Source organism: Halyomorpha halys, unplaced genomic scaffold (genome assembly GCF_000696795.3).
Source record: "Halyomorpha halys isolate HHAL.00 unplaced genomic scaffold, Hhal_1.1 Scaffold533.1, whole genome shotgun sequence".
NCBI classification, from domain to species: Eukaryota; Metazoa; Arthropoda; class Insecta; order Hemiptera; family Pentatomidae; genus Halyomorpha; species Halyomorpha halys.
In genome coordinates, this window is record NW_027108067.1 from 200,737 (window position 1) to 227,829 (window position 27,093).

General features: G+C 31.0%; 4 protein-coding genes across 8 annotated transcripts in view; 3 read left to right on the forward strand and 1 right to left on the reverse strand.

Annotated features, from left to right (window-relative positions):
- The window catches only part of cwo (transcription factor cwo), a 56,894-nt gene extending 49,724 nt beyond the window's left edge, over positions 1–7,170 (forward strand). For all 4 annotated transcript variants that reach the window (XM_014425760.2, XM_014425763.3, XM_014425761.3 and 1 more), the window contains 4 exons: positions 769–911; positions 2,068–2,234; positions 5,302–5,438; positions 6,403–7,170. In XM_014425760.2, the coding sequence (XP_014281246.1) occupies positions 769–911; positions 2,068–2,234; positions 5,302–5,437 (446 nt within the window). In that variant the 3' untranslated portion in view covers position 5,438; positions 6,403–7,170. The remainder of the gene's footprint in view (positions 1–768; positions 912–2,067; positions 2,235–5,301; positions 5,439–6,402) is intronic.
- Positions 7,171–10,769: 3,599 nt separating this feature from the next.
- On the forward strand, positions 10,770–11,529 carry ND-ASHI (NADH:ubiquinone oxidoreductase subunit ASHI). Its single transcript, XM_014425765.3, has one exon. The coding sequence runs from the start codon at positions 10,859–10,861 to the stop codon at positions 11,357–11,359; it is 501 nt and encodes a 166-aa protein (XP_014281251.1). The 5' UTR covers positions 10,770–10,858; the 3' UTR covers positions 11,360–11,529.
- Positions 11,530–15,025: 3,496 nt separating this feature from the next.
- On the reverse strand, positions 15,026–17,615 carry eIF3m (eukaryotic translation initiation factor 3 subunit m). Its single transcript, XM_014425766.2, has 2 exons — positions 16,485–17,615; positions 15,026–15,215 (listed from the first exon to the last, which is right to left on the reverse strand). The coding sequence occupies exons 1-2, from the start codon at positions 17,510–17,512 to the stop codon at positions 15,083–15,085; spliced, it is 1,161 nt and encodes a 386-aa protein (XP_014281252.1). The 5' UTR covers positions 17,513–17,615; the 3' UTR covers positions 15,026–15,082.
- Positions 17,616–20,522: 2,907 nt separating this feature from the next.
- On the forward strand, positions 20,523–23,888 carry Rcd-1 (Required for cell differentiation 1). 2 transcript variants are annotated; one of them, XM_014425767.3, is made up of 6 exons: positions 20,523–20,664; positions 20,765–20,889; positions 21,709–22,024; positions 22,670–22,864; positions 23,455–23,546; positions 23,651–23,888. In XM_014425767.3, the coding sequence occupies exons 1-6, from the start codon at positions 20,662–20,664 to the stop codon at positions 23,811–23,813; spliced, it is 894 nt and encodes a 297-aa protein (XP_014281253.1). In that variant the 5' UTR covers positions 20,523–20,661; the 3' UTR covers positions 23,814–23,888. The 2 variants fall into 2 exon arrangements, with proteins under 2 accessions (XP_014281253.1, XP_014281254.1); XM_014425768.3 differs by having other exon boundaries at positions 20,543–20,664; positions 20,750–20,889.
- Positions 23,889–27,093: the final 3,205 nt, after the last annotated feature.

Below are 27,093 nucleotides of genomic sequence, written 5' to 3' on the forward strand. Positions count from 1 at the left end.
GTTTCTTCTACAATTGTGCACACTTGACATCCCAAGCCCTCAAAAGGCTCTTATCATTTGTGAAATGCCTTTCTTTCGGTCTGATTTTTACCTGAGGAAAAGCCTGAAGTAGCATGGAGCTAGATCTGGGCTGTAGGGAGGGTGCCCTAACAGTTTTATTTCAGTGCTGACCAAATACAGGACATGGTGAAGGAACCATGAACCCATTCTTGAGTGTAGCCAAAGTTTCTGGAGAGCTTGCACCACTTAAGGGAGACATTCCTCTGTGAACCACTTGCCAATAACTGTCTTCTGCATTTCTAGTTCTAGATCTCACACTAAGAAATACCACCACCATTCTCTTAACAGATCTGGATTTCCAGACACTTATGGGGCTATCCTCGCCTTCAAACACTCACACTTTGCACTGAGTCTAAGTTGGGATATCTTAGTAGTAAAACCAAGTTTAATCACCTATCATTATACTGTTTACATTAGAGGCTTTTCCATTTTTGAAAATCTTCTGTATTTCATTGCATCAGAAGATACGATTCGCAGTACAAAGTTTCCTGACTTAAAGATAATCATGCAGAATACAACGAACTGCTGGTGCATTAATACACAAGGACTCCACTGTCTGGTGGTAGGTCACCCTGTCTGCCTCAGCAATTAGGAACCCAAAAAAGTTCGAAAAATTATTATCTTTAAGAAAAAGATAATAATTGTAGAATATTTTTATAATAAGATAATTATAATTTAATGTAAAAAATATATTTGTTTTATGTTCAGATGATGGCGTACGAAATGAACTATGCCGCTTAAAGGATGAAAATCATATTGGTGGATATTTGGTTGGCAGTGCTGGTGCAGGTGGAGGTCAAGAGTCAGGTTCTGATTCAAGCTGCCTTACTCAACTATCATCAGTGAATAATGTAAATTTAAATCTTTTCTTTATCATTTCTTCATCATATTGCCTGTGATTTCTTTCTAAGCTTATCTCAGTGGTCAATAAACTATGACTTATGAGCTACTGTGACTATCAATCTCCTCTTTGAGTATATTACTGAAGGAGAGGAAGGATATTTGTGTGGCTCTTTAATAATAATTTTTTTATATATGTAGGATATTATGTTTTCACGTATTAAAAGGTCATTTCTAAATGCTTTAGACCAAGGATGTCTTAGTTAAATTTTTGAAGTTTATTACAAGAAAACAAGATCTTTGTCTTATCCTCGTTAATCTGGAGACCCATTATATTTTCTCCTATCTCAAGCTTCAAAAATATATTTTTGATGCTTTGTTGACCTCTACTTAGAAATTGATTGAAAAACCGAATAACCCATGAGAAATTGGATTCTATAAAATTTTCTATGTTAGAGGCGATTACACTATTCTCATTAATTATAATGCTTATCTTATATAATTAATTATAACTATATTAATTAATTACATCATTATAATTCTTATACAACTGAATTACTCAAGAATCTAATAAATTTAATCAAATTAAATTATTTATTTTAGTATAACACTTCAGAAGTTTGGTGACCACTGATCTAATGAATATTGTAGCAAATACAAATGCTGGAAGATCTTTAAAATGATAGCTCTTTAAAAATTGATTATTGCCTGAAGGTAACAAAAAACTTAAAACAAAAATTCTAATTTTCAACTCATACATTTATTATTATTTATTTATTTTTTGTGGACTTTTTGGGGATACCCTGTCCTCTGCAAAATACAATTAATTCACTGTTGGTTTTAAAATGAAAACATCTAAAGTTTTTAAAAATAATTGTATACAACTGCAGATGTGCTAATTTTGAAACCAACAGTGAATTGTAATATGCTTAGCAGAGGTACACAGTATCCCCAAAACGTCCAAAAATAGAATAAATATATGTGTTGAAAATATTGTATTTTTGTTCTAAGTTTTTTTAGGACTTTTAAGCAATTATAAATTTTAAAAACTTTTTTAATTAGTACAGTTCATAAAATAAAACTAATTTGTAATTATTTATAAATTAAACTAAGTATTAAAAATTGAATAAATTTATATACATATTTATATACTTACATATTTTACAGGTGTCCCCTACGAGTTCTAATTCTGATAAATGTAGTAGCATTGAGTCAAAATGTAGCATAGAATCGGGATATAAATTCAAAAATACCATTCAGAGGAGGTTTGAGAATTCTATACCAACCCCGACACCTCATACATCCCTGGTACCTGGTTTTGCGCTTTCACCAAGGTAAGCAATCATCGATTGAATATGTTTTTATTATAATAAAATATTTTATATCGTTGCTTTTTTTGAATAGTGGTATATCTTACATAATGCTTATTTTATAGGAGAAGCTTATAAACATTTTAAATATGAATTTTCAAATATTGACATCAAACTTTATTCTATTCTTTTAATTTTTTATATATTAGATATTTGTGTCCCTTAGAAGCAAATTTATCAAATACTTTTTTTGTTCCAGTTATTTACCCATTTTCCCGACAAATTTTTCTAGATGTGCCGGTTTTTTAGAAAAAAAAAATGCTTTGAATTAACCAAGTTATATTTTCATTGTAAATTATAAACTATTTAAAGAAAAGTCTAAAAAGAACACAAAACTTACTGTAAAAAATAAAAGTGTGCAATGACAGAAAAAGATCTTGAATCATTAGAGAAAAAAAAAATTTCAGACCATTATAGAAAGAATAGTAAAATTTTGACATGTGATATTTATTTATTAACTCAAGATGTAACATTTTTCTAAGGGTCAAAGAACGATTTGTTGAGTGTAGGGACGTCTTAGGTTCATAATTGTTTTACCACTTAAAGCACTTGTTACATTAGACTTAACTTCTTTAAAATATGAATTTATATGTTGCATATAGGTTTATCATAAACTGATTTTTTTTCTGACCTTGACAATTATCACTGTAAAAAATTAAATCAATCCATCATTTGTTGCCTTTACTTTTACTTTTTAAGAATGCGCAGAACTACCAATCTCATTTACTCTATGCTCCACTTCGCCATCCTGTATATATATGTTGATTTAAACTCAAAAATCTTAGAGTTCAGGGCCAAATATGTCACTGTTTATGAAAAAATCTGCTTATAACTTGTTACACACCAAAATACCTATTCAAGAAAATGATTGGGAAAAACTTGAAAATAATGAAAAACTAAACTTATGTTTTTTTCAAGAAAGATTGAGTATAGTTTATAACCCTCACATCTTTTCTCCGGTGGAAAATTAGAGAAAATGAAGATATACCGATCTATGGTGAACTACTCTTTCTTTGGAACATGTTAAATGAAAAATCAAAAAAACACTTTTTTTTTTTTTAATTGTACCACTATTCAAGCAAGGCAGTGAGTGATTAGTTGAGTTGTTCTATTTTTATTTTTATATTGCAAAATCTTATTTTTATTTGATATGTGGGTGATTCTCTATTTTGTTGTCACTTTTTGGTCCTAAGACCACAAAAAAGAGTAAAATGTATTTTTTCAAATTCCTTTTTCTCAGTTGTAGGTCTTTACTTTTACTATGATTTCCTTCAAAATTCACCAAATTTATTCCTCTTTTTGAACTTGAAAATAATACTTAAGTGGTGAAATCGCTGTTCCTCACCTGTCTCTTGACCTGAGTTTTCGGGTTTGGGATGCTTCAATTATTTCCAAATAGTACCTACCATGTCACACCTGTGCTTGCTAGGTCCGTAAAAGACTCAAGTTTTAAAATATTATGACAACAAAAGTACAATAATTAACTTGGTTGTCCCACAGGTTCGGCCTCAGTTCATCATTTTTTTTAAATTGGCGCCTTGTCAAAGCCTTACATATCACACCCAAAAAAACAAGTTTGGTAACATTACCTTACATCCTGCCTTTTCATTTGATATTCTCTCTTCTTTATTTTTTCTTTACATGTGACAGAGTTGTGAATTCTGTTGCCCTGACAGTGGCGATCTCAGTCCCTCACTACCCAGAAATTCAGTAAGTTTTCATATAAATCAGGCTAATGAGTATTTTTCTTCTAGCTATGGAGTGGCAGTGGCCCTATCTCATCCTAAAAGAACATCTTTCCCAATCTCACAGCATAGGTTATAGATGAACATAATCTCCAAAATCTCAGTCCCTCATTAATTATAAAGTGAGGAACTGAGGTGGTGTTAATTTTTCAATATTTCATTTATTTTGGCATGTACATATTTTTTATGGCTAGAGGTCATTAAAAAATATGATCATGATTTTGTAACAATTTTTTTAGATCAATTCCGTCTATAACCGAATCGTTATTAGGGAAAGGAAAATCTATTTGTTTTCATCCCACAGTAATAGTTTACACTCGTAAAGCCCTCAATTTACCTAAAATATTTGTTATGTTCCATTAGTTTACTTTGTTAAACTTATTATGTGTTCATTACAGATACACTGTGATAAATTTCTAAAGCAGTTTGTCATCGCATGTCAGTCAAATTCAATTATTGGCAAAGTGGGATGATTTCCAACTTTACTTGCACCAAAAATTAAAATTGTTGTTAGCTGAGTAATAGGGGAGTTTCTGTTTAATCTGAACATTTTGATAAATGTCATCTAAATAAATATTTGTTACTCAAAATAGCTGTTTAACAGTTAATTTCCTGCCTGTCCATTGTCAACATCAGTCTTAAACTTCATATTTTCCTCAATCCCTCACATGATCTCAGTCCCACATTTTTACACTTTTATTTAAATTAAATTTCAGGAGTACTATTGGTATCTATTCCAGGGAGTCGATAAAGGACATATGGATATTATTTTTAAAAATTCAAAAGTTGGCAACCTCACATTTTCTTCACCAGGATAACAAAGATTGAAAAGTGATATCAAAATAGATAATCACCCATGTATAAATGATCGACCGTATTTTTCAAAATATGAAGATGGTCAGGGGGTGCGGTCAAAGAGGACAAAAAATAGTTAACAACTATTTATTTGTTGATGTTTCGCCCCACTTTGTAGAACTTCATCAGGGCTAAAAAGATATAAAAACAACTAAAAATATTCTGACATTATAGGATAATAAAATACAAAAAAGTAAAAGCTTATGTTAATCTTGTATTTACTTGCATTTACTTTATCACTTGTATTTACATAATTTTACTATCCTTCACTGTCAAAATATTTTTAGTTGTTTTCATATATTTTTAGCCCATCATCTTCATCATATTTTTATTTATTTTACTTTTTTAATGTAATCTTATCTTATAATTTGTTGTGAAATATTTCTTAGAACTTGAATATTATTATCTACTATTAAACTTGATATTTTTAGGGGGCATTATTACCTTCCAATTTGTTTGGAGCCTGGACTTGTTCCAAGGGAAGACCTCCAGGGAGACGGAGAAGTTATATTACATCCTGTTACAATTTCTGTCAATTTCAGGCCTCCACCGCCACCTCCAAAGTGAGGTCAGTATTTTTCAATCTTTAATCTATAGTAACTTAAAAGTAAATGAGTTTTTTTTTTTAATATTGTTTTGTAAGAAAATAATCTGTTTGCCTTTACACACTTATTAAAAACAAATTATTGAATAATTTTGAAGAGAACAGACATACAGACTTTATTCATGATTTATAGTTTCTAATGGGCCTTTCTCTGAAATATTTTCACTCTAAATGAAAATGTTATCTTGTTAAAAATGATTATTTTATTTTTTAACCTTAATAAGTGTTATACATTTCATTTATACTTCCTTCTACGTACCCTTCAATTCATGGCTTTTCTTAACTAATCCATTCAGGTAAGAAGGTATACACTTTAGAAAAATAACATCAGTAACCAAACTTTTTAAGGCTAGTTTTCGTCTTTTGTGACCCCTTGGTTTTTGGGGATTAGCACCTTCACTACTCTCTCGTTTGTCTTAGATAACATCAAAACTCACATGAATGGTCAATTAAAGCTAAATGCTTTGTTTTTTTGTTGCTGTTCTCACCTTGCTGTCTGACAGAGATGTGCAAAAATGATACACTAATACAATAGTTTCCAGTTCCATAAGAAAATTATAATTCTGAAATATTTATCCCTTTCATCGGTTGTTGTGAAAGGTTGGAAAACGGTCAGGCAGCAGATTTGGGCAAAAATTAGCTATAGTAGAAACTAATAGCTAAAATTACCTTGGATACGACCCTTATTCAGGTATAAGATAATTTTTGCCCAACTCTGCTATCTGACTATCTTCCTACCTTTCACAACAACCGATGTAAGGGATAAATATTTCAGAATTATAATTTTCTTATGGAACTGGAAACTATTGTATTAGTGTATCACTATTAATTAAAATCTATCCATTTATTATTAAATTATTGATAAAGTAATAAAACAGTATTAAAATAATTTTACATTTTTATTTTATTGATGTTTTAATTGTTTCAGGATGCAAAATATTAAACAAAAAAAAATACAACTTTGATTATGATGTGCCTATTAATGGGTGTCAAAAGTGCCATCTTCTATGAGAAAAGGGCCTGATGACTTTAATAGGAGTTAAGTGAATGCCTACAAATCTACATGTTTGTATAAAAGGAAGACTGAGATGAATTCATTTATTTTTTAATTTTTTTGTACAGGTTAAATTTTATAAAAGTATTTTTCTCAAATTGAAAAAAAAAAGAAGAAATATTGTATAGTGAAATCTTGTTACATATATTTTAAATCATTTATGTACTAAATGTTGAATGTAAATTCAAAATTATTGTTAATGTTAATTATGAAAAAATTAAAATTGAAAAAAAAATTATATTAGTCCAGGAGTCAATGTGCAAAAAGCCAATATATTTATGTCAAGATAAAAATTAAAGCTACAAGATTAAACAATAATTAAAACATCTATCCTAGTTATAAGTAATATTATATAAGATAATTAATTATAATAGTGATTACTATAAACTAGTTAATAACATAGAACTCATTTTCAATCAACTTCCCTGTCAATAAAGTACAGTCTTGATAGTCCAATGTTTTTTTAATCCGACAAGCTTTTGACGTCTAAGGAAACACCACTTTGACTTCTTGAATTGTGGAGGAAGTGGGAAAGCAGAAGAAAGGGAATAGTTTTCTTGTTATTACATATCCATCGATTATAGTTAAAGAACTCTTATAATGGTCACTATGTTTTCTTAATAAAGAAGTATTAATAAAACATGTTTAGCTTTGGATTATTTCAACCTTAATTCCTTATTGTGTATTGTTAAATGGGGTTTCCAGTTGTCTGCAATACAACTACTTGTGACCTGATTATCAAGATTGCACTGAAGTGATGATATATTTGATTCTATTGTTGTAACATTTGAAATTATGAAGCTCAGAAAATGTTTTTAGTTGATATTAATTAGTGATCTTTTGGCTCAACGGCTCCAGGACTATAGACTAAATGTTTATTGTAAATTCAAAATTATTTTTAATGTTAATTATACAAAAATTAAAATTAAAAAAATAGTTATTTCTCTACCTTCCATTTTTTTTTTTTTTTTTTTTTAATGATGCTATCAAACTATGTAGGGTTTCCAAGCTTATTATTTACTCTTTTAAGTATGTTTTTGAATTTGTTTCTACTTTTTAAAATTGTTTAAATTGGTTGAAACATAAATTTTTATTTAAAAAACCTTCTTGGCTCTTAGGTCATTATCAAGAGTTTTCAGTCCTTATAGAACAGAACTACTTATACTGAAATTAAAGAGAAAAAAATAGTGAAACCGTTACTACAACATGTAAAACATTATCATATGCTCTTAAAAGAACATAACTCACAGTTATGTGGTAGGTCATATTTCACTCTAAGTGTCAAACAAATTTTGAAGTTTACATATTGTTTGTATGGGTTGTTTTTTTTATCAAAAGCCAACAAATTATATTCAAATAATGTAATTAGATTAACTATAAGTGTGAAATATATATTAAGAAACAAAGTCTGAAGACCAAACAACTTGAATGTAATAACATTAACACTAATTGCTATAAAATTTAACAAAACAAAAACAAACGGCAATCTTAAAAATTCACATTAAAAAATTATATTCTTGAAGTAGGTAGAACCGAAATCAACATTAAACGAATCTTCAGCAATTTCTTGACATCTTCAAAAATCATTGCAAGCACTTATTTGAATCTTTTAATTAAATCAAAGCATTTAACACTAAATTTTTCAATAAAAGGTTAGTGGTTTGGATTGAAAAATTCTCAAGAATAGTTGGAACCACTATGAACTGAACTCATAGCTGTGCTGTACCTAAAGGCAAGAATGCAAATGTCAAAAAGAAATAACTTAATCTTTACTTTACTTGCATACTCTACCTTCTAGTCCTGACATCAAATTTTTATTTTTCCTTGTCCAACATACCTAAAGCAGTGAACTAACCCTTTTTCTTAATTTATTTTTTATCTTTCCTATGTATAAATTATTGAATATGTATACTCATTGCCCTCATTGGCAGATTTTATTATTATCTCAACAAAATATATCAAAGAAGAGGAGAAAAGAAAAATGAAAATTCAGAGCCTAGCTAGAACTGACAGCATCCAAAAAAAAGATACTAAACGTGTAGAAAGAACATTTCCAAAAACTTCTGAATCAAGGAAAGCCCACAAATGACAAGGGCATGGATCATGCTGAAGACTTTGAACCACAAGAGGTGGAAAAACTGGGATTTAGGATGTCGAAATAGCTCTCGAGAGACTTAAAATAAGGAATGCCCAAGGAACAGCCTAATATCAGAGTTGTTCAAAGATGGTGGAGAAACTCTAAGAGCCAAGCTATTAGAACTGATCCAGAAAATGTGGGAGGAGGAATATGGCCTACTCTGTGTTATCCTAAAAAGGGTTCCAGGTATGAGTTTTAGGTAGCATTACAGAGTCATAGCATTCCTTCCAATATACTAAAAGATAATGACCAATATCCTGCTAAATCGGATATCTGGGCATTATGAGAACGTAATTGGTAACCACCAAGCAGGGGGTTCAGGAGAGGAAAGAGCATGCTAGACCAGATCATCGGAAAAAGAATACTTGAAAAATGATGGGAAGGATATCAGAATGTGCACGCCATATTTGTCGATTTCTAAGCAGCCAATGGTTCTGTAAAGAGAAATTGTCTTTGGAAGATCGTGACTGAACTGCAGATCCTAGAGAAGTTGGTAAGAATAACAAAAGCGGGTATAAATGATCCTAAATGCTGAGTTCTGATATAAGAAGTCTCGGAAGCTTTTTGAAGTTGGGACAGGTCTGAGATTGAAAGATGGATTGACGACATTGCGGTCCCAGGGAGTAACCAAGATGACATGAAATCGCTCACAGAGATTCTAATAAGATAACCATGGGAAATAGCTTTGTAAGTAAGGCCAAGATAAAACAAAGTATATGATAGTAAGCCAAAAAATCCATCCTTGCGACATGGTCTGCATGGGTGAAAAATCGTTTCCGGAAGTGCACAGTTTCATACTTCGGCACAAAACCTCAATAAATGATCAACGGACAGAGATGGACCAGCGCGAACAGAGAACAGAACTTCTCTCTGTCAAGAATACTGAAATCCCGAAAAATCTGAAGCTAAGGGTGTATAATGCTGTGATGAAACCAACTCTAAAACACCGCTCAGTGACCTGGGCTCCAACAGACAACCCAGAAAGCAGAATAAAAAAATTTGAACAGAAGTTAAACAGGAAAGCAGTAGCTCTAGATTGGCAGGCGAAGGCTGGTCTGGGCGGCTAAAGGTCTACAAGATCTGTAGGGCCAACCGAAATAAAAAACATAAAACAATAATTTATAATCTTAAACACTTTCTTGAGACTGGTAATTTCTTTAAAAATAAATAATTTAATTTCTATCCATTTTAGTCTGAAACATTTTATTTTTCTTATAAGTCCGACGTTTCAGCCAGTCCGGCCTTCCTCAGGGACAATCTTAATACATTTTTTGAACTATATGATTTAAAAACTCTAACTTCATGCAGGCTATTCTGCCCAGGTCAAAACAACAATTTCTAATTAGTCAATATTCATATTAAAACCAAAATTAAAATCATTTATCACAGTCACTATTCGTTAAAAACTTTATCAGTTGTCACTGAAACAAATAAATACACACACTTGACATAAATATATATGTATACGATAGAACTGAGATCCTTTTACTGCCAGAGAGGTATCGGGATCCGCTGTGCGTGGAGGAGAATTGTGGCGCTTACTCGCCTGAGAGGGGAGGGGACCTCTCTACTGATGATTGATTAGGATGCAGATTTAGACTGAGTCTGATCTCACGTTGACCAAGGGCACTATGACCTGCCCCCTCCCAGGTCTTGATGGAGGAGCAATCTTCCGGAAGAGTGGATTTGCACAAGTCTTAATAAACCCATCAAAGATTTTAACATGCCATCGACCTATGTATAAACTCCGGTACACAGGTGTGTTGGAGTTCTTCGTGGAGGGCACTGTTTCTTGTCCTCTGCACTGCGGAAATACAGAACTACAAGAGCTCCTCTTATCTTGTTTTGGGAGCATTTACTAAGTAGAAACAATTTAGTCTCCGTGGAGTTCTAAAGCTGATACAAGTTTGTCAAATGAGAGTAATTCAAGGAAGAGTTCATTAATTTTCTACTGAATAAACTAGCACATCTATAGAACATAATTAAGTAAGAAATAACATTTGATATTTAGTTAAACGTTTAATGAGGCAAATGTTTAGTTTATCATTAACTTTTATTTAAAAAATTCAAGGGAAATTTTCAAAACGTGTGTTAGCAACCCTGTTAGTCAGCTGTTTTCCGAACTATCAAATTTTCATAACCTTCATTAGATTAGTATTGTGAATATTTATGTGGGTAAACGTATAGTGAAACATGAGCTTATTAAAAACGAAGTTATTATTTAATGCTTCTCGACAGTTTACCACAAGTTTAGTTCAAAATGCTTATTGGAATAAAGATTGGAAACCTGCTCCTTACCCCAAAACTAAAGAAGAACGTAGTGCAGCAGCAAAAAAATATGGTCTATTGCCTGAAGAATATGAACCTGTGCCGGACGATGGAGAAGGTACCGGTGACTATCCTCACCTTAAACCTGTTTCAGTGGAAGCAAGAGATCCCTTTTACCCATGGGATTTTCCAGAATACAGAAGAAACTTCAATGAACCACTTCATGAAGATTTCAACATATATACACCTGATAGAATAAATGTTGATTTCAAACCAAAGTATTCCACGTTTGCTATGTTAGCTGGTTTCATAGGAGCAGTAGGAGGTAGCTATCTGTTACAAACCCTAGGAAAAGATGCTTGTTTCCTACCAATGGCGAAACAACATTTACCAGAACCAGGTGTTAAGCATTATACTTATGAATAAGTTTGTTGCTTTAGTTTCTCCAATTTTCTCAACATGATTTTTAGTCGTTTACTCGCATATGAGTTTAATGTTCCAATGAAGTGTAAAGATTTCTTCTTATTTTATAATTAAATATGTATTTATGTCATAAAGAAGGCTCGTAATAAAAGAACTAATTATGAAGTGTTTTATATTATCAATTTACATTCTGAGACCTTATCTTATATCAGGAATAACTCTTTATTTATGTTTATTTTTTTTTAGTAATTGTTAATCAATTTTTATGATAAGGATGTTCTTAGTACTACTGTAAGAAACAAGCTCTAGGAGCTGGAAGTTGAAAATTCTTACTTGTACCATTATTATTATCATCGGCTTTAACTAGATCACATTTATTGACATCCTTTTTTTAAAAGATACAAGTCTATCAATTCATGAGTTTTGAAGTTGCCACCACAGGAGGTTGTTTTCTACCCTTGTGCTCAGTTCTAAATTTCTTATTAAATTTTTCTTAAAGCTTTATATGCTCATGCTAATCCTATTACTTTCAGGTCTTTCCTATTATATAATTTTGCTTTTATTGTTAGAAATAATTTCTATACTATTGAAATAATTCTTATAAAAATAATATTACACTTCTATAGAGTGTAAAAATGCATAAGTAACATTGGCATGAATATATACACTTTGCAAAGAACATTGTGTCTATATTGTATTAGTTTATAAATTATTCGGTAACTATTAATGGTTACTGCTTATGTTTTTGAACTATCACCTGTTTACCATTCAAGTTGACTCAAAAATAAATATGTTCTAAAACGCAAATTCCAATAGTTGGCTTTTGAGTTATGGATGGAATTCCTCTTTTGCTTTTTCTTTTTTACCCCTTGGTGTAAACCATAAGTCTTTAAAGGTATAAAGCACTACAAGTTTTTATGATCAAATACCATACATTCCTTTTATTTTCTTACTATAGGATGGTTTTAATCCAATATACTCACATTTTCCTTTTATTTCCAGAATATAAAAGTATTATCTAAATCGTATATATGTATGTATAGTTGACCGTAAAAATTGATATATAGGGAGATGGTCAGGGTTGCGGTCAATAGTGAAACAAAAATAGTTTACAACTATTTATTTTCCAACGTTTCGCCCCACTTTGCAGGGCTGTCCAAATAAATAAGTTGAACCAAGTGTTCAACTTATTTATTTGGACAGCCCTGATGAAGCCCTGCAAAGAGGGGCGAAACGTTGGAAAATAAATAATTGTAAACTATTTTTGTTTCACTATTGACCGCAACCCTGACCATCTCCCTATATATTATCTAAATCATCTTTTCATTTTCATGTCACTTTTAATACATGCTGAATACTATGTGTAGCCGAGGGAGTTGAGGCGTATACCTTAGCAGAATCGTATGTGAAACAGTGGCAGTTCAAATCCAGCTTGGGGAGTTTGACTTCATGGTAGCCCCACTTTGGATAGAATAGTTTGGTTACCTGTCGATAACCTCCTCCTCCATATGACATAAATTAATCAGAAGGGGATAATAGAAAAAAAAAGTTTGGGCTCCATTTTCCTGTGTAGATAGAAAGTAAATAGGCCAGAGAACAAGAAAAACTCTGCGTAAAGCCGAGTTATGCTTAATTTTTTTATAGACCTTCAATTAACCCTGGAGTAGTCGCACCCCTGGTACTTGCACAAATGGTTTGTTGGTTAGCTAGTGTTACCCACTAATTTTTGTTAGTTTTAATACCATATTACGAATTATTTGTAAAGGATGATAAAAGCACAAATTTGTGGTAATTAATAAAAAATCATAAGTTTATCAATCAAAAACCATTTCAGCACACATTTAAAGGAAAGGATTATTACTCATAAATTTCTCACAATTTCAACCATTTCATTCTGGCTTTATCTCTAAATCACTTACTATTTAAATAAGGTCACTTGGGGGACAGTTACCAACCTAATTAGTTTGAGATTAATCTCTTCCTTAATTAAATTCAAAAGTACAATAATTTTAATTATTTACCCACAGTAGGATCTCCTTGAAAGTTACCTCTAAGAAGATAATGAGAAGGTAATAATCTAAATGTGATAATTGAGTAACACCTGTCAACCAGCTGACTGAGTGATTAGCCAGGATTAAATTTCCTTTGATAGTATCAATAATAAATTGTAACTGACAAAAAAAAAAAAACTTAATTTACCTCATCTGTAATAAATCTATTTATTTATCCTACTGTGGTCTATGCCTATCATGCAATATTTTGAGCTTATTAAAATATTTTAGTAAAATAATCAGAAAATCCTCGAGAATGTTTGTGGGATTAGTTGATATAGGAACTTTATAACCCTCTTCCTCCTGTCCTCAAAGACAAACTTTCATTCCAACAAAATAGAGGATTCTTTATTTAATTTAAAGGAGATAAAATAAAAAAAAAAAATTATTGTCCAAGAAACTCTATAAAAAATAATCTATCCCTGAAAATATATTTAAAAATTATTAGAACTATTAGTTAGCCCAAAGAAATAGGAACTAATAAATTATTTAAATATAAAGTAGAAATTGTAAAAGTTCACAATGAAATTTCTCTAATAGGGGTTAAATGATCATATAGCACCAGATCTAGAACTGTACTGTATTAAATTTTAGGGATCTACAGAGAAATGAAGAACTTTTTAACATTCATAACCATTATAAATTGGTCAACTGACTGCCACAATTTATCACGATCCATGAGATTTGCTTTGAAGACTTAAAAGCCTCCCAGACATAAAAACCTAATAAAAGCTTTGATTTTGACAGAATCGGTAAATTTGGCATCTCTTGCTCTCAAAACATTTGCCAGGATTGAAGATATGTATTTGTTAGTACAAACCATAATCTTAATGATAATAATATAATCAATAAGACAGTCCACATACCTAATATACCAGAAATATTTTTTGCAGGTCCGTTGGTACTGGAAATATGTGTTTCCATTGACATTTTCTGGTTATAATTGGGTTTTTATTCCACTTTCATTCATTAGTCACCTTCCCTCTTTTTTTCTCATGAGCAATGTGAAAATTTCATTGTTATTTTTACTGTTTCAACTATGGTTGGGGTTACAAAAAGTAGCTTAAAATTGTACCTAACACACATAATTTATATGTATTAATTTGAACTTGAATTAAATATTTTATATTAGGAATTTTTTTTAAATTGATCAAATAAATTTAACATATTCTTCGTCTCTCTTTACATTCCTTGCATAGATAAGAAGCCTCAACCCAATGCACCCAAGCCACTCGATCACAGCTAAGTTGTCTTATTTCTTGAAAGGTTTTGCCTCTCTTCTCTAACATCTGCAGTATGTACTCCCACTAGGAGATTCTGGGACGGCCTCCTCCCAATGGGTCAAGTTTCCATTGTTCTTTCTCAACCTTCAAAGAGATTTCCATTTGTCTTAAATGTAAGTTGTTTTTTTAAAAGCATAATCCATTTTCATATAATAAATTAAATACACTTATAAATGTAAATATACTAAACGTGTAATAAGATACAATTAGATATAGTTCTGCTGGGTTATACACACCTACCTGTCAACACATTGTGGGTTAAATCCACAAACTTTGTAATTTTAATAAGTGTTACATTGATAAAAAAAAGAAAAGTGAGTTAAATGAAATGAATATAAAGAAAACAATATCTTTATTATTAAGATTATTATATAACTTATAAAAATTTTAATTTATTGGATCTGCTGAGCAAGTTCCATTTGGGCAGATACAACAGCCTTCATGCCCTCTTGTACATTTGCTAAATTTGCTTTCCAACTGGCCAATGTATCTCTTAGTTGTTGCCATTGTGGACGTCCAAATGTCCTGTAAAAAGTATTAATTGAAGTTATTAAGATTACCTTATTAAATAGTATTTAGAAATAAAGAAAAAATTAATAATAATTTGAATGTTACTAGTGTTTGCAGAAATGCAGGCTGAGAAAGAAATAATGATTACCCCACAGAGTTGAGCAAAACTTACGGTTCAAAATATTTACTTTTAAAGTAGTTATTTCAACTACAAATTACACTCATGTATTTTGGGAAAAGTATTTAAAATACAAAACACTCCAAAATATTATATTACTTAAGTATTTTAAGTGCAAGTTACTAACGTAAAACACTACTTGGATTTTAACCCACCATGTACAAAATACAATATACTTTCTATCATTTGCTTTTCATCCCCTAAAATAAGAGGTTAAAAAATGGATTTTGAAACTATCAAATTCTGCTCCAAACAGACCTTGTTAATGGTTGACCATGTCAATGCTTTGCTTTAATTGTGGCACATCTTAGAAACAAAACTTTTTTTTTTATAATCAGATTTATTCCTAAAATAGCTCAGTGCACCGAGATTTCTTATTCCGTCATCCCTCCATGGACTGAAGCTTCTAAAACTAAGTAACCACAGTCTATAGTACAATCTATAAAATATGTCAAATACAATATAAAATTATTTCTTCAGTCTGGTGTGCCACTATTCAAGCAAAGTAGCAATATGTATTCCTGAAATATAATTTATTAGCATATTTTACTGTAACTGCTCAGTTATAAAGGAAACATTACCTTAATTAATGATCAAATTACAATTAACATAAAAAAAAAATAGTAACACAGTTTTCTACAAGTCTTAGATGTTTTATGGCAACATATTAATCAGATGGGTTCCTAGGATAGTACAATAAGCTGGGGTTACTTTCTATATTGAGACTGCTCCATAGATAGTCCCAAAGGTAGAAGGACTGTCACAAAGTAACCCTAGTTTATGATACAATTTATGGAATAGGTCAATTAGAAAATTTATAAAAAAAATTGTCAGATGAGCAACTAGTAAGAAAAGCAAAAATACTTCTTAGATTAAAATATCAAAGTTGTTTGCTGAGTAATAACTGTTATATTAAGCACTCATATAATATTGTATAACTTAAAACAATGATTAAATATTTCAGATATATATAACTTAGCATATATAAACCTTTAAAACTAAGTAACATTAAAAGTTACAAAATGAATTTCTATACATTAATTATTTTATCATGACAGATAAAAGTAACCTCATTAAAAATTTGATAACTATTCATTTGTGTGTACCTGTGCATCGTGCTAGCTATGTAGACCTTCTTCGCAGCTTGATCCATTCGAGCCCTGACTAATTTTGTTTTCAGTACTTCTATAATAAATGCTTCAACTTCCTCTTCTTTTATCTGTAATTCTGAAGTGATTGTATTAAAACTCATTTCTGTAGCACCTTCTGCTAACTGCATAAATGTGAGCAGACGCATTTTCTTCAAATTCCTTTCATGATCAAGTCCAAGTTCAACCTCAATCAATTCTTTATTGTTTTGATAAAACTTTATATAATCAGTAAGCTTTTCAGATACAAAAATAGTAAGAAGTTGGTGTATAAGTTCTCCTTCTAAAAATCTAACTGGTTTCAAAGAGAGCAGTGGGTCAAGCAGAAAAGTTTCAGGATCACCCAAAGCAGCTACAATACACCTTTGAGCATCTTCACGTGCCTGGCTGGCATTTTCTGTAGTATAGGTAGAAAGCAATTCTATCATTACTTTTGCAGCTAACTCACTCTCTTTTGATGCTACTAGTACTTGATGAAGAAGTCTTAATAGTTTTTGCATTTGTTCGGTAGTAGGAGGAGAAGCAACAAATTGTTGTTTTAAATGTTCCACACCACGGAACACTGCCCTTACCTGTTCCACTTGCTTAGCAATTTGAATAAGATGGTAGTAAACATAATATCTTATTGGACAATGTTCATCTAGAGATTGAAAAAGAAGCCAAAGGACTCTTAAAGCTATAAGTCCCAATTTTTGACCTTTTGCTTTAGTCAATTTTTTACTGAATGATAGTATTAATTGTTCAGCCCTATTCACAGGTATTACAACAAGCATAGACACTATTGCATTTAAAACAGATTCAACTTCAGCCTCATTTGCCTTGAAACATGTTTCACAAACATTTATAATTTGATTTAAATCATCTTCAATTCCTTTGGGTGATTTGTCTTCTGGAACATCTGCTCCTAAACTTTTAAAGTACACCAAGAGTTCTACCGCTTGATCTTCAGGGGTTAAATCTATAAAAACTGCTGGAACATTTAACATTTTTGCAATTAAATCTGCACCAAAACTAATACATTCAATACTGTTATTAGATATAAGTCACGTTGTGTTGACCACCAACAAAATTCGAGGTAAAGAATTATCGATAGCAGTAGCAGAGAGGAAGGAATCCTAAAATCTTCCTTCTTCTATGGTTATGATAATTAACATTACTGATAGCCATATACCCAAGATCATTAGATATAACTTTAAAAGTAGAATATTCAATTCAAAAAAATTATTATCAAACACCAAATAATAAATTAAATTATTTTTAAAAAAGGATAAATCATATGAAACATTATTGGCTAGGGAGATCTCAGAAAAGCGTTTGAGCAATTATGGAACAAAATCTAAAATTTCCCAACAATTTTTTCCAGGTTTTCCAACAATATTGGATTTTTGTACTGAATTTCTATACCTAACTGTATTCTATACCTCAATTTGAAGCAAGAGACACAATTGGAAGACTCCAATATAATACTTGAAGGCTAACTCACTAGTCAGCGCTTCACCAACCTTGATCACAACAGAAAACACAATGTCACCTATGCGCATACAAAATGCAGCACATCTCACATTAATGGTCTAAAAAGGTACATCAACTAGAGAGCATACATTACTTCAAGACATCCAAATATTCTAAAAAATATCAACTCCCTTAAAAAAAAACCTATTTTAATTAATATGGCAAAGAGAAGGTTTGGATGATATACTCAATTAAATGATGCTAATCAATTGAGGGAGTATTAAGTGTGATAGTCGTTTCTCAGTACAACAAATCTCGACAGATGTAGGAATCAGCAATGGGAGCGCTCAATTTTTTACACTGATCATCTTGACTTCGGAAAATCAAGATGAGTTTCGAAGTTGTTTACCGAAAATGAGGTATAGGTATAAGACATATTATCCTTCTCCGTAACAACACCAGTAGGGGTGCCCGTAGCTCAGTGGTTAAGACACAGTCTTACCAATTTGATGTATATTGGTGGTGCCGGTTTGAATCCGGCCTGGGCTGTTGACTTTTTCATTGAATGGCAGTCCCACAAAATGAAAAATTTTGACTCCCAACCATGGAGGGTAGGCAGTATGGGAAACAACGGGAGCCTTGGCCGAAAAAAAAATAACACCAGTAATCACACCATGATCTTGACAAGAGGAGAAGATAAATCGGAAGCAATGGCCTGGGAAACCCTGAACTTCCTCCTTATAATCCAGACGTTACTCTATATCATATTTTGGTAACTAACCTTGGAGTGAACGATTCGAAAGTAATGAAGTCGAGTATTACTTTACTGATAGCTCGTCCTTAAACTATTTATGGACATGAAATATCAAACCTTTCAAGTGGATGGTAAAAATGTGTACATCATGCAAGAGACTAAATTGGGAAGGTTTGAAGGTTTTGTTTTTTTATAATTTAATCAATAAATGCCTGGTAAGAAAAAAATTGTATGTTACATTTTTCACATTTATTTTTTTCGAAAGAATGACGATCAATAGATCTTTTTCCCGTTAGGTTTGGTTTAACAAACTTCGTTAGAGGCACGCTACCGAAGTCTGACATCTGAAATTGGTGGGGATAAATTTCTAGACAGAACAAATGGGATTTTTTTTCAGGAAAAAAGTCTAAAAAACGTTATTCCATCATTCTTCCCGCCAGGTATTCAAATGTATAAAGAATAATTATGGAGTGCGGTTAGTAAAGAAAACATAAATAAACAAAAAAATATTTATTTATGGCATTAATAAATATTTCTTTCTTTAATTATTATGAGAGATAGTTGACCGTGGATGAGAAGAAGATGGTTGGGGCTGCGGTCAATGAAAAACACAAATAAGTATGATTAACTTATTTGTGTTTTTCATTGACCGCACCCCCAACCATCTTCTTCTCATTTCTTTCTTTATTTATGTTTCTTTGCTGACCGCACCCCGCCCCCCGACCATCTTCACCAATCAGTACTCTACGGTCAACTATCTTCACCTCATTAATGGATTTTAATTATAGATATACCAAATTATTGGAAATAACATTTAATACAAATTAGAAACTCTTTATATTAATTCCCCACTGCTTAGTGTAATTTTTGCTTAGTAGGAGAGTAGGGATATGTCACCGCATTAGTATGTCCCAATGATGAACCAGGTTAAATACATTTTTTAAATATAAAACAAAGGAACAAGAAAAGATCTTGTTGGCTGTCTCGCACGTCAATTTTCAGAACCGACGAACAATGATATTAAAATATATAATATAATGTATAAGGCGCTTAAGTCTGAAGGACAATACTGTTATAAAAATATAAATTTGTTCAAATTTTTTATTTCCTGGGTTACTTATTACACTATTCAATCTTTGAGTTTCCATCTCAAATTAATGTAAAGCAGAGGTTCCACGTGACAGATATCTGTCATGCATGTTCATCTTGTATTCACAGATAGGTCACAGTTATCAAGAAAGTTCTAATAGTACGACAACATATGCAATTCATTGATGTTCGTGAATGCGGTAGTTATTCATATCACTATCACTGTCACCATAAAATCTCTGCTCAATTTCACTTACTTTAACCGCAAGTTTAAAAGCTGGTATTTATTAATTTAAAAACAAATGCATTAAACCGAAACGATTGCCAAATACTTGAATTTCATTCGACGAAATAGATTCCCCGTAGTGGAATTTCTGCAACAACGCATTGGGGGAGGGACAAAATCTAAAATTTTCCAACAATTTCGTCTGGATTTTGAAATTTATTATAGGTTTGGAAGTATTCCCTGAAATTTGCCGTTTTGTTGAACATTTTTGGAAAGTTTATCTCTCTAAATAGCATTTATAAGAAATTATTTTCAAATTTTTGGAACTATGACATCTCATTACTTTCTTCTTAATGATGTCCCGTATTTCCCTAAAAAGAGGATTGGAGCATGGACCGGGATTTCTCTAGAAAAACGGGTATTGTAAATTATTTTATGGACTGGTCATCTTGTGAAATCGGGAGCACTAATTGGAACTCAATTGACAATATAAGAGGCACCGGCTTGTGAGGTTTACAGTACCTTCATGCAAAACCTTCTGTTATGATTAGCTATTTTATCATTTTAGTTTAGACCAAATGTGACGACCTGTTGGAGTAAATCCTATTATAATAATGGTGAGCAACTTAACATAATGAAAATATCACTGTGTATGTTTTATATTCTAGACTACCTTGCATTAATTTTGTTATTCTTATGGAGTTGGTTTGATTACAGCCGATAATGTGTGCCCAGCCGAGCCCACCTCTACAGCCTCAAAATGTAGATCGAGAAAGTATTTATCAGTGGGTTTCTGAACTTTCCAATTCAGCTACAAGAGAGAATGCTCTCCTACAATTAAGGTATGTGTGATTTAAAAAAATTAACTGTTCTTAAGTTAGGCTTCTATTTCCTCATTAGCAGTACCTTTAATTAACATTTCTACTTATTCTCATTTATTTTCTTTTTGTTGTAACTATTTTTTATTTAGTATGGTGAAGTAATTACTAGCTTTGTTATGAGATATCACTGATTTGCTTATATAATGTTCCCTACACTTGACATGAAAAAAAATTAAAGTTTTGATTGTATTCAGAATTAGATGTATTCCAAAGTTAATACTGTAAACTAGGTTTCTCTTATGGACTGACCCAAAGGTTGTTGGATTGTCACAAAGTTATTTCAAACTACAATCTACAATTAGAAATCTATAGAGCAGTTCAAAAATCAAATATAAAACAAACTTTTTTTCTGATGTTCCATTATTATAGCCTAGCAGTGCTATGTATTTAGGTCAAGATTAAAAAAAAAAAGCTCTATTTTGGTTTAAAAATTAAAAATAGGGTGAGCATTATTTGTGAAATGATTATAAAAAACGAGCTACAGCAATGGGAACTTCAAAACTCATTCATACATAATGATGCATGTCAGAACTGAGAAGGATCCTAGGGAGTAGGGGTAGTTTACCCCCTATGTGTGAGCATTGTGGGTAGAAGTCAGCAGCTCGTTTTTAATTAAAGAAATAATAGTACAAGTAGGAATTTTGAATTTATGAAGTTCCTACCTCTGGAGCTTGTTTTGTGCAGTAGTACCTTATTATATTATTATTGAAGTCTTAATTGAAATTAGTCTCTTTGATTATCAATGACAATGTCCTTAAACATCTGATTTTTGTTTTGCAGTAAAAAGAGGGAAGTGGTTCCTGATTTAGCTCCTATGCTATGGCATTCATTTGGAACAACAGTTGCTCTTCTACAGGAAATTATTAACATCTATCCAGTTATTAACCCAGCAACTCTGACTGCTCATCAATCTAACAGAGTTTGCAATGCACTTGCTCTACTCCAGTGTGTTGCTTCACATCCGGATACGAGAAGTGCCTTTTTACAAGCACATATTCCTTTGTTTCTGTACCCTTTCCTACATACAGTTTCAAAAACAAGGCCCTTTGAATACCTAAGACTTACATCATTGGGAGTTATTGGTGCCCTGGTTAAAGTAAGAAAATATTTCAAATAATTATATCAATACAGTTAATACATTCGTTGTATCTTAATTATCTAATTTTATAGTTATTCTTATTCTATCAGTATATTAGTAAAAATACTACTTAATTTCTATCAGTATATTAGTAAAAATACTACTTAATTTCTATCAGTATATTAGTAAGAAATTCGGAATGGAAAGAATTGTTTTAAGCTTACTAGCAAGGTAGAAAGAATAAATAAAAATATTTATACATAAAAGTTTCTATTTCTCTGATCTTGTTTTTAGGCTACTCTCTTATTATATGAGGAATTTAGAAAGTTTATCCTTTAAGTATAAAAAATAATGAAAGCAACAGAAATTGCAAGTATATGTACAGCTTTGGGAATAAATGTTAACTCAAATTAATTATAAAATAAGTTTGGTCTACCCCTGCATTTTAAGTTGACTTGTACTTTGTGTGGAAATGATGAATGATTTCTGTCTATTCTCATTTTAACTGAAATTTGAAACTGATATCTTAAAATGTTGGTAATTTTCGACTTGACCATTTATTCTCCAGAGACATAGATTTGTCATTCAGTGTTCTACCCATATGAGTATTTAAATTTTTAATATTTTTGTTCAATCATTACTTATTTTTTGTATCTATTACAGACTGATGAACAGGAAGTTATTACTTTCCTCCTGACAACTGAAATTATACCACTTTGCTTGCGCATCATGGAATCAGGATCAGAGTTATCCAAAACCGTAGCAACATTTATATTACAAAAAATCTTACTTGATGATTCAGGCCTATCATACATTTGTCATACTTACGATAGATTTTCTCATGTTGCAATGATTTTGGTATGTTTTGTTTTGTTAATATCTATAATTAATAATTGATATAACTTGATATATGAGTTTCATGACATTTACTTCTGTATGTGTAGATATTTATTACAAAAAAAAAAATGTTTTTATATCTTCTAATTTCAAAAGTAATTTTAGGATACAAAGTTGGCTAATGCGGGTGTAATAGGTATTAAAATAAAGAACAATATAACCTTACTGAGTTGAACTTTGATAGTCCTAATACTACAGTATTCCAAATGGGGGAGAGAGGGGGAAATTAATTTTTCGGGAAGAGAGAAAAAGAGATGTAGAGAGTTACAAATTTCGAATGAAAGACACCCAGTTGTTTTGTCAAATTTAAAGAATTTTCTTAGTTCCTATTCATGAATGTACAAGAAAGGGAATTATGATAGTAAAGCATGAAGATGCAATTTGTCATTCCATTCACTGTATTCTAAGGAGAATACTAATAATGTGATATAAATAAATTACTTATTCTTATTTTAAAAAAAGTTTGTGATTACAGTTTTTTCTATTGTGTCATTTTATAAAAATTAATCTGATAATTTTGTATTTTTTAATTCGTTTGTCAATATTACTAGGGTAAAATGGTCTTATCTTTGGTCAAAGATCCCTCTGCCAGGTTGTTGAAGCATGTCGTTCGTTGCTACCTTCGTCTTTCAGACAATCCAAGGTAAGAATTAGAAGTTGGTGATTGTAAATTTTTAATTGATTGAAATTATTGGTTTGTTAGCTTTGATAAATTTAGTAACATCTTCCAATTACATGTTATTATAGGGCTAGAGAGGCTCTTAGGCAATGCCTTCCTGATCAATTGAGAGATTCCACCTTCTCATCTTGCCTTCAGGAGGATAAATCAACTAAGCATTGGTTAGCTCAGCTGCTGAAGAATTTGGAAACTGGTGTTGTTTTGTCTCCTTTGGTACCACCTCCAGTTTAAGAATAATCTGTACTCATCTTGTGATATACCTCTTGTAAATTATGAACAGCTTTAAAAATATAATCTTTAGGAAAGTTTAGTTTTACCAATGAATTACTGATTCATCTTAAAAGACTGTAATGATTATTAACTGTATTATAGTAACATTTTTCTGGAATTCTAAATTAATTGGAAATATTTGTTCTTCTTTATGTACTACATCTTCCAGGAAAACGGACCATTTAGTTAGTAAATGTTATGTTTCGCCTCCTGTGGGTGATTGTAAAGACATTGGTCTTAATATTTATCTTGTGATTGTATATAAATGAATTGTTTTATTATTTTTTGACTTGGTAAATTTTCCTGGCAATAATTTAAAATAAAATGTATTTAATAAATTTAAGCCTATAATTATCAAAAATGTTATTATTATATAATTTTTTTTTTCTGAAGGGAGAGAAAGAAGGAAGGGAATGGAGATGTGGTGAAACGAACCAACAATTTACACAAATTATAAAGTTGTTTCAATTCCCACCTCTATAATCTGGATTTTTGTTAACTACTCTACTCCCCTCCTCCATAATTTATAACCAATAGTTTTTAATAAATGCTATATTTTAATTTTTTGTTTTATCATTAATATTAAAACATCCCTAACCTCAAATATTTAGACTTAAAGGAGTATTATTTCTGTATTGGATTTTTACCACTAATCGTTACTACAATTGCTATAGTGGCTATAGATGAAAATATAAATAAACATTGAAGTGGCACTGGAGGTGAGTGGTTCTAGTTATAAGGATTCGGGCTGCTATTGTCACAAAACATTTAAATAATAATATTTCAACAAACAGAAAGTTTGGTATATACGCACAGAGCTAATCTGAAGAAACTGTTTACTAAATCCAATAACTAACCAATTTACTGAATTATCATACAATCTATTTTGACTACATATTAAATAAATTAATTTCTGATAATTTAATTTAAAAATTAACAACCAACAAAATAATATCAAATAAGTTGTTAATTAGAAAAATATTGTTTTATACAACTTCAAACTATGACTTTTTTTTTATTTATGAAAGAAACAGAAGACATTTTGTATTCAGAATTTATAACTTTCTTTTTTGCAAGCAATGAATAAGTTGTTGAAATTTCAATGTATGGATGAGCCCAAAATTTTATTATTTTTTTCTTCTGTAACAAAAATAAAGCAAATCTATCCATGGCTGTGATCATACTGCAATCATTCACAGTAGTCTTTAATAAAATGTCCTTTCTTCTATTACGTAAATTATTGATTTTCATCAGTTTTGAGTTGGTCAGTGTGTGGAACCTCGACAGGAATGAGTTTAAGTACCTCTCTGTGTGTATATGGCTTTATTTGTGTTTGTAGTTGGAAGAATTTTAAAATATTTAATATACCTTCAATACTTGCTTACATCTGAAATGAGGAGGGAATAAATCCTTGACTAAATTTGTTTCTTAAATTATGTGAGAAGATGGTTGGGAATGCGGTCAGAATATAACACAAATAAGTTGAAATAACTTATTTAATAGTGCCAACGTTTCAGCTTCATCAGGGCTGTTCGAAGCAAATCTGGTATCCATGTTTAAATTAATTTCTTAGATTAGTTTAAAGACATCTTCATTCAGCTGTAATCTGTCCAGAGAAAATGCTCATAAATTAAAATTTCACATTGTTTAACAAATTAAAGCTAAGTTTATTGGAAAGTACTGTGTGAAGGGAGGGAGGGGAGAGAGAGAGAGAGACTTTATTAAAAATGTTGTGCTGCCCAAGTTCATTGGGTTGCTTCGTACATAGCGTACTTAACATTAGTAAAGATCAATTTGTTTAATACATATTAATCTAAATAGTCAGAGTACAAAACAATATAAATAGTCACATTATAATTTTGTTTTAATTATGTGCTAAAATCATACAAGATGTTTTTGTTTTTTTCATTTATTATTTTTTCCCTTACATATTTCAATTTTTTCCTTCTAGCTTTTTATTGTTCTTAATATTAATGTTTAATTTTCCCATTATTTTAGTTTTAGAACTTTCTCTCTTTTTTCCGTCAAACATAAAACAGGATTATAGTCAAAAGCATAAAAATTATATAAACATTTCAAATATAATAAAAAATATACATACATAAAAACTCAACATGGTTGTCCACAATTATAATCTATTAAAATTCAAAAAAGCATTCTAAAACATGCACATGGCTAAAAGTAATAATTATAGAAAGATACCAATGATAAGATCAATAAATATAAAAAGTAATAATATATATAGAAGTAATAAAAATAAAATTATATGGGTATATAAAATAATGTACAAATAAAATGTCCTTTATGCATGCCCTCCACTGAGATATCACTACATCATATTGATGTTGATCTTGCCGACGGCTTCGGTCTGCTTTACTGGCCTTCTGCGGATTTGATACTTTTCCAGCACTCTTGTCTGCCTTGCTAGTTTTATTTTGTAAAATTTGACGGCAGGATGCTGGGGGCCTAGTAGTTCCGCATTGAAAGTCTTTAGAAACCCAAGGAACATACTTACGGCCTCATCAAAATCCGCAATATTCATTTCATTTTGGGCTAAAAGGTTCTTTAAAATAGCAGAACATTTAGCAATGCCCTCTTTTATTTGAGATATTTCACCCTCTCCTTTCTTATGGCCTATTTCATTTTTAACTAATCCTCTGTTTCCTGTTGTTAGCCTCCCTCGGATGTTTTTTTGCAATATGGGTTCCAAGTCCTCTATGGCCCTTAAAAGATAGCCCACAGATAGTACATATCTTATTATTAGAACCTTTATCTTCATGTTCGCTGTTCGCCTCAGTGACTCTCTCTTGGACTTTTGGCAATCTAGGTAAAACATTGTCTATAAAAACAGTTTTCCCCAATACTATCCCTTCTGCAACGGGCCATTCCACTTTGACAAAATGTTTCCTCCTTTGACAGCCTTCATCAGTCACCACAGACATCACAGAGGCAACAACTGCCTCTTGAACAGGTCCTCCAGTCCTCAGAACCGTTTGACTTATTTCTATCTTTTTTTTTTTAATTTTAAATCCATTTTAATTATTTTTTTCATCCAATCTTAAACCAAGCACATGCATGGTTAAAATTAATTTGTTTAATAAATATAATAAAAACAAATAAATTAGGGTTAAAATTTATAAATATTATAAAAATTCGTATTGCAATATAAGATTAACAAAACGCATATATGCACTTACAAATATAAGAATAAAACAAACGAATTAACCCAAGACAAAATAAA

Coding starts and splice junctions, on each gene's coding strand:
- Rcd-1 (XM_014425767.3), top strand. Junction 22,025..22,669: donor TTATTGGTGCCCTGGTTAAA/GTAAGAAAATAT, acceptor TATCTATTACAG/ACTGATGAACAGGAAGTTAT. Junction 23,547..23,650: donor CGTCTTTCAGACAATCCAAG/GTAAGAATTAGA, acceptor ATGTTATTATAG/GGCTAGAGAGGCTCTTAGGC.
- eIF3m (XM_014425766.2), bottom strand. CDS start 17,512: ATGTTAAATGTTCCAGCAGTTTTTATAGATTTAACCCCTGAAGATCAA. Junction 15,216..16,484: donor ATAGCTAGCACGATGCACAG/GTACACACAAAT, acceptor TACTTTTTACAG/GACATTTGGACGTCCACAAT.
- ND-ASHI (XM_014425765.3), top strand. CDS start 10,859: ATGAGCTTATTAAAAACGAAGTTATTATTTAATGCTTCTCGACAGTTT.